The sequence below is a fragment of the Oryctolagus cuniculus genome, chromosome Y (assembly GCF_051225735.1).
Source record: "Oryctolagus cuniculus isolate XC-2025 breed Fujian yellow rabbit chromosome Y, ASM5122573v1, whole genome shotgun sequence".
NCBI classification, from domain to species: Eukaryota; Metazoa; Chordata; class Mammalia; order Lagomorpha; family Leporidae; genus Oryctolagus; species Oryctolagus cuniculus.
Window position 1 is genome coordinate 6,106,185 of NC_142889.1, and position 13,337 is coordinate 6,119,521.

The 13,337-nt window shown below is 41.5% G+C and overlaps 1 protein-coding gene and 1 pseudogene across 1 annotated transcript in view; both read right to left on the reverse strand.

Moving 5' to 3' along the window:
- The window catches only part of LOC149119157 (RNA-binding motif protein, X chromosome-like), a 32,395-nt gene extending 21,880 nt beyond the window's left edge, over window positions 1-10,515 (reverse strand). Inside the window, exons 1-2 of the mRNA XM_089325289.1 lie at window positions 10,498-10,515; window positions 9,364-9,424 (exon numbers count right to left, since the gene is read on the reverse strand). Of these exons, the coding sequence (XP_089181415.1) occupies window positions 9,364-9,424; window positions 10,498-10,515 (79 nt within the window). The remainder of the gene's footprint in view (window positions 1-9,363; window positions 9,425-10,497) is intronic.
- Window positions 10,516-11,636: 1,121 nt separating this feature from the next.
- On the reverse strand, window positions 11,637-12,482 carry LOC149119158 (PRKR-interacting protein 1 pseudogene; annotated as a pseudogene).
- Window positions 12,483-13,337: the final 855 nt, after the last annotated feature.

Sequence of the window (13,337 nt, forward strand, 5' to 3'; positions counted from 1 at the left end):
AGAAATCTACCAACAACAGATGCTGGCGAGGATGTGGGGAAAAAGGGACACTAACCCACTGTTGGTGGGAATGCAAACTGGTCAAGCCACTATGGAAATCAGTCTGGAGATTCCTCAGAAACCTGAATATAACCCTACCGTTCGACCCAGCCATCCCACTCCTTGGAATTTACCCAAAGGAGTTTAAATTGATAAACAAAAAAGCGGTCTGCACCCTAATGTTTATTGCAGCACAATTCACAATAGCCAAGACCTGGAACCAACCTAAATGCCCATCAACGGTAGACTGGATAAAGAAATTATGGGATATGTATTCTTTAGAGTACTATACCGCAGTAAGAAACAACGAAATCCAGTCATTTGCAACGAAATGGAGGAATCTGGAACACATCATGCTGAGTGAAGTAAGCCAGTCCCAAAGGGACAAATACCATATGTTCTCCCTGATCGGTGACAACTGACTGAACACCAAAAAGGAAACCTCCTGAAGTGAAATGGACACTATGAGAAATGGTGACTTGATCAGCATAGCCCTGACTGCTAATGGACAACTTAATACATTATCCCTCATAGTATTTTTTTTGTCTGTTCTACTTAATATGACTGGTTTAATTCTGTAATTATCACACAGTTATTCTTAAGTGTTGAAAATTAACTGAAATGTGATCCCTGTTAAACATAAGAGTGGGAATAAGAGAGGGAAGAGATGTATAATTTGGGGCATGCTCGGGCTGACTTGCCCCAATTGGTAGAGTTGGAAACATACCAGGGGATTCCAATTCAATCCCATCAAGGTGGCATGTGCCAATGCCATCTCACTACTCCAAGGGATCAATTTCAGTTCACAATTGATCATAATGAAAGGACTAAGAGTCAAAGGGAGCACATAAACAAGTCTAGTATCTGCTAACACCAACCGATAGAATAAATAAAGGGGAGAGTGATCCAACATGGGAAGTGAGATACTCAGCAGACTCATAGAATGGCGGATGTCCTAAATAGCACTCTGGCCTCAGAATCAGCCCTAAAGGCACTCGGATCTGGCTGAAAAGCCCATGAGAGTATTTCAGGCATGGAAAGCCAAGACACTCTGGCAAAAAGATCTCTGTGAGTGAGATCCCAGTGGAAAGAACAGGTCTTCAAAGAGGGAGGTGCCTTTCTCTGAAGGGAGGAGAGAACCTCCACTTTGACTATGACCGTGTCTAAACAAGATAAGAGTCGGAGAACTCAAGGGGCTTCCATAGCCTTGGAAACTCATAACTGGTGCATAGGGAGATTACTGATGCCATAAACAGGAGTGTCAATTGGTAAAGTCAACAACAGGAGTCACTGTGCACTTACTCCTCATGTAGGATCTCTGTCCTTAACGTGCTGTACACTGAGGCTTAATGCTATAACGAGTACTCAAACAGTATATTTCACTTTGTGTTTCTATGGGGGTGCAAACGACTGAAATCTTTACTTAATGTACACTAAACTGATCTTCTGTAAAAAAAAAAAAAAAAAAAAAAAGAAAGAAATTTTCAATTCCCAACTTGACTCTCACTGGGATTAAACATGACAATAGGTCTGATCTGATTTCATCATCATTTAAAAAAAATCATCTATTATTTTTCACTTTATGTTTCTGTGTGGGAGCAAACTGTTGAAATACTTACTTAAGGTATACTAAGCTGATCTTCTGTATATTAAGATAATCGAAAATGAATCTTGATGTGAATGGAAGGGGAGAGGGAGTGGGAAAGGGGAGGGTTGTCGGTGGGAGGGACGGTATGGGGGGGGAAGCCATTGTAACCCATGAGTCGTACTTTGGAAATTTATATTCATTAAATAAAAGATAAAAAAAAAAAAAAAGCGGTCTGCACCCTAATGTTTATTGCAGCACAATTCACAATAGCCAAGACCTGGAACCAACCTAAATGCCCATCAACGGTAGACTGGATAAAGAAATTATGGGATATGTATTCTTTAGAGTACTATACCGCAGTAAGAAACAATGAAATCCAGTCATTTGCAACGAAATGGAGGAATCTGGAACACATCATGCTGAGTGAAGTAAGCCAGTCCCAAAGGGACAAATACCATATGTTCTCCCTGATCGGTGACAACTGACTGAACACCAAAAAGGAAACCTCCTGAAGTGAAATGGACACTATGAGAAATGGTGACTTGATCAGCATAGCCCTGACTGCTAATGGACAACTTAATACATTATCCCTCATAGTATTTTTTTTGTCTGTTCTACTTAATATGACTGGTTTAATTCTGTAATTATCACACAGTTATTCTTAAGTGTTGAAAATTAACTGAAATGTGATCCCTGTTAAACATAAGAGTGGGAATAAGAGAGGGAAGAGATGTATAATTTGGGGCATGCTCGGGCTGACTTGCCCCAATTGGTAGAGTTGGAAACATACCAGGGGATTCCAATTCAATCCCATCAAGGTGGCATGTGCCAATGCCATCTCACTACTCCAAGGGATCAATTTCAGTTCACAATTGATCATAATGAAAGGACTAAGAGTCAAAGGGAGCACATAAACAAGTCTAGTACCTGCTAACACCAACCGATAGAATAAATAAAGGGGAGAGTGATCCAACATGGGAAGTGAGATACTCAGCAGACTCATAGAATGGCGGATGTCCTAAATAGCACTCTGGCCTCAGAATCAGCCCTAAAGGCACTCGGATCTGGCTGAAAAGCCCATGAGAGTATTTCAGGCATGGAAAGCCAAGACACTCTGGCAAAAAGATCTCTGTGAGTGAGATCCCAGTGGAAAGAACAGGTCTTCAAAGAGGAGGTGCCTTTCTCTGAAGGGAGGAGAGAACCTCCACTTTGACTATGACCGTGTCTAAACAAGATAAGAGTCGGAGAACTCAAGGGGCTTCCATAGCCTTGGAAACTCATAACTGGTGCATAGGGAGATTACTGATGCCATAAACAGGAGTGTCAATTGGTAAAGTCAACAACAGGAGTCACTGTGCACTTACTCCTCATGTAGGATCTCTGTCCTTAACGTGCTGTACACTGAGGCTTAATGCTAAAACGAGTACTCAAACAGTATATTTCACTTTGTGTTTCTATGGGGGTGCAAACGACTGAAATCTTTACTTAATGTACACTAAACTGATCTTCTGTAAAAAAAAAAAAAAAAAAAAAAAAAGAAAGAAAGAAATTATCAATTCCCAACTTGACTCTCACTGGGATTAAACATGACAATAGGTCTGATCTGATTTCATCATCATTTAAAAAAAAATCATCTATTATTTTTCACTTTATGTTTCTGTGTGGGAGCAAACTGTTGAAATCCTTACTTAAGGTATACTAAGCTGATCTTCTGTATATTAAGATAATCGAAAATGAATCTTGATGTGAATGGAAGGGGAGAGGGAGTGGGAAAGGGGAGGGTTGTCGGTGGGAGGGACGGTATGGGGGGGGAAGCCATTGTAACACATGAGTCGTACTTTGGAAATTTATATTCATTAAATAAAAGATTAAATAATAATAATAATAATAAAGTTATACAAAGGCAAAAAAAAATAAATTAAAAAAAAAGAAGATGATGAGATAGAACAAATGCAAGAAGCAGATCTCAAAAAATTGATAAGAACATTAAGAAGTTCTCAAAAACAAATTCTTGAACTACAGAAATCCTTAATGGACAAGATAGAAAATCTCTCTCGTGAAAATGAAATATTAAGGAGGAATCAAAATGAAACGAAACAACTAGTACAACAGGAAACTGTGATAGTGACTGAAGTGAAGAATTCAATAGATCAAATGAAAAACACAATAGAGAGCCGTACAAACAGAATGGGTGAAGCAGAAGAGAGAATATCGGACTTAGAAGACAGAGCACAGGAAAGGAGACAGTCAGACCAAAGAAAAGAAGAGGAAATTAGAAACCTAAAACATATTGTCGGGAATCTTCAGGATACTATTAAAAAACCCAACATTTGGGTTCTAGGAGTTCCTGAAGGCATGGAGAGGGAGAAAGGATTAGAAGGCCTTTTTAGTGAGATATTAACAGAAAATTTCCCAGGTTTGGAGAAGGACAGAGACATCCTAGTACAGGAAGCTCACAGAACCCCTAATAAACACGACCAAAAGAGATCCTCACCAGGACACGTTGTAATTAAACTCTCCACAGTGAAACATAAAGAAAAGATCCTAAAATGTGCAAGAGAGAAACGTCAGATTACTCTCAGAGGATCTCCAATCAGACTCACAGCTGACTTCTCATCAGAAACTCTACAAGCTAGGAGGGAATGGCGAGATATAGCCCAGGTACTAAGAGAGAACAACTGCCAGCCCAGAATATTATATCCTGCAAATCACTCATTTGTGAATGAAGGTGAAATAAAGACTTTTCATAGCAAACAGAAATTGAAAGAATTTGTTGCCACTCGTCCAGCCCTGCAAAAGATGCTTAAAGATGTGTTACACACAGAAACACAGAAACACGGTCATCAATATGAAAGAAGGTAAAGGAAGGAAACCAAGGAAGGAAACCTCACAGCAAAAGATCACAGGGAATTCAAAGCATATATTAGAACTTATCTTTGGCAAATGGCAGGGCAAAGTTACCACTTATCATTAGTCACATTGAACGTGAATGGCCTGAACTGTCCAGTTAAAAGACACCGATTGGCTGATTGGGTTAAGGAACAAAACCCATCTATTTGCTGCTTACAAGAAACACATCTTTCCAACTAAGATCCATACAGACTGAAAGTGAAAGGCTGGAAAAAGATATACCATGCCAACAGAAATGAAAAAAGAGCGGGCGTAGCCACCTTAATATCGGACAACATAAACTTTACCACAAAAACTGTTAAGAGAGACAAAGAGGGGCACTATATAATGATTAAGGGATCAATACAACAAGAAGATATAACAATTATCAATGTATATGCACCTAACTACAGGGCACCAGTTTATCTAAAAGATTTATTAATGGACTTAAAGGGAGACTTAGACCCCAATACAATAGTACTGGGGGACTTCAATACTCCACTCTCAGAAATAGACAGATCAATAGGACAGAAGATCAACAAGGATACAATAGATTTAAACGACACTATAGCCCACATGGATCTAACAGATATATACAGAACTTTCAATCCTACAGCTAAAGATTTTACATTCTTCTCAGCAGTACATGGAACCTTCTCTAGGATTGACCACATACTAGGCCATAAAGCAAGTCTCAGCAAATTCAAAAGAATTAGAATCATACCATGCAGTTTCTCAAACCATAAAGGAATGAAGTTGGAAATTAGCAACTCAGGAATCCCTAGAGCATACGCAAACACATGGAGATTGAACAACATGCTCCTGAATGAACAATGGGTCATTCAAGAAATCAAAAGAGAAATCAAAAACTTTCTGGAAGTAAATGAGGATAACAGCACAACATACCAAAACTTATGAGACGCAGCAAAAGCAGTGTTAAGAGGAAAGTTTATATCAATAGGTGCCTACATCAAGAATTTGGAAAGGCACCAAATAGATGAGCTTTCAATTCACCTCAAGGATCTAGAAAACCTACAGCAAACCAGACCCAAATCTAGTAGGAGAAGAGAAATAATTAAAATCAGAGAAGAAATCAACAGGATTGAATCAAGAAAAACATTACAAAAAATCAGCCAAACGAGGCGCTGGTTTTTTGAAAAAATACACAAAATTGACACCCCACTGGCCCAACTAACTAAAAAAAAGAAGAGAAAAGACCCAAATCAATAAAATCAGAGATGAAAAAGGAAACGTAACAAAAGACACCACAGAAATAAAAAGAATCATCAGAAATTACTACAAGGACTTGTATGCCAGCAAACACGGAAACCTATCAGAAATGGATAGATTCCTGGACACATGCAACCTACCTACATTGAACCATGAGGACATCGAAAACCTAAACAGACCCATTTCTGAGACAGAAATTGAAACAGTAATAAAGGCCCTCCCAACAAAGAAAAGCCCAGGACCAGACGGATTCACTGCTGAATTCTACCAGACATTTAAAGAAGAACTAACTCCAATTCTTCTCAAGCTATTCAGAACACTCGAAAAAGAGGGAGTCCTCCCAAATTCTTTCTATGAAGCCAGCATCACCTTAATTCCTAAGCCGGAAAAAAGATGCAGCACTGAAAGAGAATTACAGACCAATATCCCTGATGAACATAGATGCAAAACTCCTCAATAAAATTCTGGCCAATAGAATGCAACAACACATCAGAAAGATCATCCACCCAGACCAAGTGGGATTTATCCCTGGTATGCAGGGATGGTTTAATGTGCGCAAGACAATCAATGTGATACACCACATTAACAGACTGCAGAAAAAAAACCATATGATTATCTCAATAGATGCAGAGAAAACATTTGATAAAATGCAACACCCGTTCATGATGAAAACTCTAAGCAAACTGGGTTTGGAAGGAACATTCCTCAATACAATCAAAGCAATCTATGAAAAACCCACAGCCAACATCCTATTGAATGGGGAAAAGTTGGAAGCATTTCCACTGAGATCTGGTACCAGACAGGGATGTCCACTCTCACCACTGCTATTCAATATAGTACTGGAGGTTCTAGCCAGAGCTATTAGGCAAGAAAAAGAAATTAAAGGGATACAAATTGGGAAGGAAGAACTCAAACTATCCCTCTTTGCAGATGACATGATTCTTTATTTAGGGGACCCAAAGAACTCTACTAAGAGACTATTGGAACTCATAGAAGAGTTTGGCAAAGTAGCAGGGTATAAAATCAATGCACAAAAATCAACAGCCTTTGTATACACAGACAATGCCATGGCTGAGGAAGGACTTCTAAGATCAATCCCATTCACAATAGCTACAAAAACAATCAAATACCTTGGAATAAACTTAACCAAGGACGTTAAAGATCTCTACGATGAAAATTACAAAACCTTAAAGAAAGAAATAGAAGAGGATACCAAGAAATGGAAAAATCTTCCATGCTCATGGATTGGAAGAGTCAACATCATCAAAATGTCCATTCTCCCAAAAGCAATTTATAGATTCAATGCAGTACCAATCAAGATACCAAAGACCTTCTTCTCGGATCTGGAAGAAATGGTGCTGAAATTCATATGCAGACACTGGAGACCTCGAAATGCTAAAGCAATCTTGTACAACAAAAACAAAGCCAGAGGCATCACAATACCAGATTTCAGGACATACTACAGGGCAGTTGTAATCAAAACAGCATGGTACTGGTACAGAAACAGATGGATAGACCAATGGAACAGAATTGAAACACCAGAAATCAATCCAAACATCTATAGCCAACTTATAGTTGATCAAGGATCTAAAACTAATTCCTGGAGCAAGGACAGTCTATTCAATAAATGGTGCTGGGAAAACTGGATTTCCACATGCAGAATCATGAAGCAAGACCCTTACCTTTCACCTTATACAAAAATCCACTCAGCATGGATTAAAGACCTAAATCTATGACCTGACACCATCAAGATACTAGAGAACACTGGAGAAACCCTTCAAGATATTGGCACAGGCAAAGAGTTTCTGGAAAAGACCCGGGAGGCACAGGCAGTCAAAGCCAAAATCAACTATTCGGATTACTTCAGATTGAGAAGTTTCTGTACTGCAAAAGAAACAGTCAGGAGAGTGAAGAGACAACCGACAGAATGGGAAAAACTATTTGCAAACTATGCAACAGATAAAGGGTTAATAACCAGAATCTACAAAGAGATCAAGAAACTCCACAAAAACAAAACCAACAACCCACTTAAGAGATGGGCCAAGGACCTCAATAGACATTTTTCAAAAGAGGAAATCCAAATGGCCAACAGACACATGAAAAAATGTTCAAGGTCATTAGCAATCAGGGAAATGCAAATCAAAACCACAATGAGGTTTCACCTCACCCCAGCTAGAATGGCTCACATACTGAAATCTACCAACAACAGATGCTGGCGAGGATGTGGGGAAAAAGGGACACTAACCCACTGTTGGTGGGAATGCAAACTGGTTAAGCCACTATGGAAGTCAGTCTGGAGATTCCTCAGAAACCTGAAGATAATCCTACCATACAACGCAGCCATCCCACTCCTTGGAATTTACCCAAAGGAATTTAAATTGGCAAACAAACAAGCGGTCTGCACCCTAATGTTTATTGCAGCTCAATTCACAATAGCTAAGACCTGGAACCAACCTAAATGCCCATCAACGGTAGACTGGATAAAGAAATTATGGGATATGTACTCTTTAGAATACTATACTGCAGTAAGAAACAACGAAACTTTGGAAATTTATATTCATTAAATAAAAGATAAAAAAAAATCAACAACAGGAGTCACTGTGCACTTACTCCCCATGTAGAACCTCTATCTTTAATGGGTTGCACTATGAGGATTAATGGTAAAACTAGTCTTCAAACAACACTTTATACTATGTGTCTGCAAACTGTTGAAACCTTTATTCAGTATAGAGTTGATCTCCTGTATATAAAGTAAATTTAAAAAGAATCTTAATGAAGAATGGGATGGGAGAGGGAGTAGTAGATGGGATGGTTTGTGAGTGAGAGGATGGTTATGGGGAAGAACCGCTGTAATCGAAAAGTTGTATTTTTGAAATTTATATTTTCTATATAAAATTTTCTATTTAAAAAATCCCTATGCTCAGGCTAAATGGTTTTATAGTCTGCATAAGGAGCCTATCTCCACATACTATCTGGGAGTCTATGAAATGTATTATTTCCATCTTAAAGTGCACTCTAGTTGCTACTTGCTTTCTTTTAGCTTTCTGAGAGTAATGATGATAATGTGGGAGACGCAGCCATTGGCAGTGTCTGAGATCATGAAATGAACTCTTTAGAAGAGATTTCCACTCCCAGGATAGGCAGGGCCTGCATCCATGATCAACAGGAGTAGATACAGAAGATATGATGAGTCTATGCTCTTTAGCATCCCCATAAGATTAAGGCTCATGAATCTCTGAGAGGGAAATTATATGGGAGTGGGCAGGGAGAAAAGATTAGGCTCACAAGCCACACCCCTTACCCCTCATGTACTCTCCCCTATAGCCACCCACTTGTCAACCAGACTATGTAACCACTCCCCTATTGGAAGTGAAGAAGAGCCCTGGTGAGCATGTGCCCAGCCCTCTCCTGCCGGCCCCATGTTCCATGTTTCTCTTTTCTGCCCTCTCGCTTGCACTCTCTCGCCTGCATGCCCTCTCACTTGCAGACTCTGGTCTGACCCCTGGAAACAACTGATACGGAAATCTCTATTTACCCTTTCTGGCCCACTCCCCCTTTATAAAGACCTCATGTTCCTGTGTATTCTTCTCACTTTACGGATACATCCTAAACCTCACCACGCTGCATGTCTTGCTTGAGCCAGTGCTTGGAATTCATCTCTAAGTAAATGGCAAGAACCTGAAACGTTAAATTTTGGTTAACAGCCCATAACACTTCTGTGGTCTGCTTAATAGAGACCAAGAGGAAGAGGGGTGATCTAGACAGCAGGATCAATGTAGGGTTAGGTGGCAGGCCAATTAATAACTGCTTTACACAGTGATCTCCCATCAAGGAGACCCAACAAGGGCCAGTCAATGTGGAAAGCCCAGGATTTGGACAGTAGGCAGTCCAAACAAAAACCAGCATCTAAAGAGGCCTTTTGGCTCTACCAGGAGCTGGGCCACTGAAAACGGAACTGCCCCTAGGATTGAAGGAATCCGGGATTGCTGCAGACCCTGTTGGCCCTCCCTAAGCTGACAAAGCCCTTCTCTCTGCCCAGCCTTCAAAGTAACCACTGCCATCAGGGAAGGCAGCCTGAGGTTAGTAACATTACATGCAAAACTGACAATTTCCTTTTAGAGATCCTGCTTATTCTATACTGACCTATTCAGGACAGCTCTGTTCCCAGGCCAGCTAGAAAATCAGAATCAACAGAGTGCCTTCCCTGAAAAGGGTCACACTTCCTTTATGATGTGACTTCCAGGACTGCAGGTGAACACCTTTAGCCAACTCTACACCTTCCTCCCAGTCCTCCGGGAAGATCTCTAGATGACACCACTCCAAAGCTCATTTGATTACCTCTGACAACAGGTCATCATCAATCTCTAGCTCTGAAGAGTGTTCATCTGCTTCACTCCAGACCAGACTGACTTCTTCACTCTCACTTTATATCCCAAACTTCGACCAAAAACAGGAGAGTCATCGGTACTAGACTCCACCAGTCTACCTCTGATCTCATCACAGGTTGCTGACTCTGGAGTGATGTATGAAACCTCACACCCACACAGATACCCTTTTTAACTTTCTGTTTGTACTCCATTTTGTAATGCATTGTCACCTCTTGCTAGTGTCTGCGTAGTCCTGGCTCTAATCTTCACCAACCCATACTGGCTGCACTTGTGGTGAAAACTTTCTTAACACTTGTATCTCTTTTGGGCAGGATGCTTTTCTGCTGTCTCCCATGGGAAGTGGGCATGGTTAGCTCCTCTTACCAGGTCTGTCACAGTCATCCCTATAGCCCTGCTATTCACACCATGCCTATTTAATTTGTTCCAAAGTTTCTTACAGAATCACATCAAAGCCATCTCTCAAGATCAGGTTAAGACCATGATGCTAGTCCACCACCTTCTCTCAAAACCCAAAGAGAATTCCAGGAGAGGTGCTAGAGGAAAAACCCCATGGCTCTTCTCAGCAGTAAGTAGCCAGATAGAATCAATGTTCCTCTTCCCTTTTTTACCTTGAGGGTCTGGGATAAAGGACAATAAGGCTCACAAGAATGTCACCCTTCCCTAGTCCCCTTCACGGGAAATCTACTTTCAGTCTCTCTCTCTCTCTGCCCACCCAGAAAATGCCTGGCAAAACTAGATATGCCAAAGGCCTCCAATGCTTCTGGAGAGCCCCTCAGCAACCAGACCAGATAAAAGCTTGGCCCTACATGCACGCTATACATCGTCTCTTCAGAAACCTTCATCACCTCTTTGCTTCAATAAAGCAAGCTGTCTCTGTTGAAGTCAATCTCATTTCTGGGCACACAAAAGCCAGAATCCCAAGTTTTTAAACCTATTAGGTGGCACAGCAAGTTAAACCAGGATCCCATTTAAGTGCAGGGTTGAATCCTCTTTTCATGCTCCTGACCCGTCTCCCCGCCAATACATCCAGGAAAGCAGTGGAAACTGGTCAAAGTCCTCGGGCCCCTGCCACCCACATAGGAGAGCTGGATGCATGCAGTTCCTGGCTCCTTCTGGCTCATCTCTTGCAGTTGTGTCTCATGTGCTGGCATTTAATTTTTTAAGGTTTTCTATTCTTTACCAAATAAGTGCTCCCTTCATGCATATCAGCCTCAATGTCATTGCTGTTCACATGTGAAAAACTTGCCAGCAACAAGTTAGGTGCTTTCTCCTTTCTACAGGAATATAGATCAACTCTGTGAGGTAGTGCCTGAGTATCCCAGAGATAGTTCTCATCCCAGAGGCTGTAAGCCCATGAAGGCTGGGGGCAGAGCAGTGCTTCCAGTGCTCCCCAACCCGTGAGTCTTCAGGAGAGAGGCTGAGAGGAAGGCCTCCTATCCCTGCTCACTTGGGTTTTCTGAACTCTAGTCAGGAATAAGCCGTCCAAGATAGCTACATTGTCATCATCCCATGATGAAGCTTGGCTCATCTTCTTCTTTCTCATCTTTTGTTCCAGAAGCCTCCTCACACAACTAGACTGCGGCTTCTGGGCCCGACTAGCTCATTCTTTTAGATTTTTTCTGCTAAATTTTCATCTTCTTTGCCAATAATTTCTTACTCTTTTAACTTCTGGAGCTTTGTCCAATGCTTTGTTATCTGCTCCGTGGCAGCAATGATATCCTCTTCCACGCTCGCCTGAAACTGCATCTAGTAGTCTTTGCTTCTCAGCCATGGCATCCATGTAGTCGTGTTATTGGTACTCTCTCTAGCATAGATACCTGTACACATAGAACTCTCCACTTCTGGCCTCAGCACTTGGACCCATTACATCTCAGACAAATTCTGGGGAAGGTCGAGGCAATCATTCACTGTTTTTTCTGGAAAGGGGACTGTTCTATTCAGGTTCTGCATGAACTGTTCCAGCCTGAGCTTCTGCTCTTCTGTCACATTCCTGGTGACATCTGGGGCTCTTTCTTGGGCCTTGGTGATCACAGCAAGTAGGCAATTTAGCTCTTCATGACAGCTTTTCCACATGACCCTGAATAAATAAATCTCAAACAAAAATAAAGAACAATTCAAGGCATTTAGTACACCAGGCATGCCATGTAACTGTCCCTTCTGTCTGGTTACAGAGAACTCTCGACCTCCCCAAAAAGGGATTCCACTGCCATGGGAAGTCACCTTCTTTTCCCCAGTCCCTGCCAATCACTAGCCCTGTCTTTGTAGATTTACCTGTTCTGGACATTTCCTATCAAAGGGATCACACAGTAAGGGACCTTTTGTGTCTGACATCTTTCACTGAACATCATGTTTTCAAATATGCCCACACAGTAGTGTGTCGGTGTATACTATTTCACTGCAGGGATGGAACACATTGCGCTTACATATTCATACCTGCATGCTTTGGTTGTTCTGTATCTTAGATATTACAAATAAAGCTTTTCATGTCTTAACACTCAATTCTAGAAAACCCTCCATGAAGCTGAAGATTGAAGTAGTATTCCTTTTGGTCTTCATTGCTGTTGAACTCGCAGAAGTCAAATGAGGACAAGACACCAAGCAGCAGCAGTTGTATCCTGGCAACTGAAATTGGTTGATGATCATGGTCTTCTCACAACAAGCCACATTCTGTGGGTCCTGAGTTATGTCCTGGGAGCTGCCACATAGCTGGGTAATGAGAAGGACCCAGGAGGCAGGAGCCAGCCCTTGTCTCCTAGGCTGGTTTCCTGGGATTTGGATTACCCTGTTACTGGCATGCTGTTATGTGTGTCCAGGGTACACCAAGTGTCACTGTGGTAGAGATGAGCTGGGAGAAGGAACTTGGAGAGATGATGGTTTTGGTTATGTTGAGGCAAAACATCTGCGCTCTGGAGCATCTTTAAAGGGGAACTGGGCCCAGCCATACATTTCTCACACTCGGGTGGCTAATGTCCCCCAGAAGTTATTCAGGGACTCAGCATGACTGGCTGAGCTGAATGGAGCTCACAGCCAATTCAAGAAGCCCTGGGCAACTGCATGATATGGGCCAGAGGACTGTGCTGCTCCCAGCTAAGGGTGGGGCCTGGGTCCACCTTTCTTGACCCTCAGTTTCCTCATCTGCCATATTAGGGCATCAGTTGTCTCAGGTTTCTCTCCTACCGCAGGATCCAGAAGATCTTTGGTGA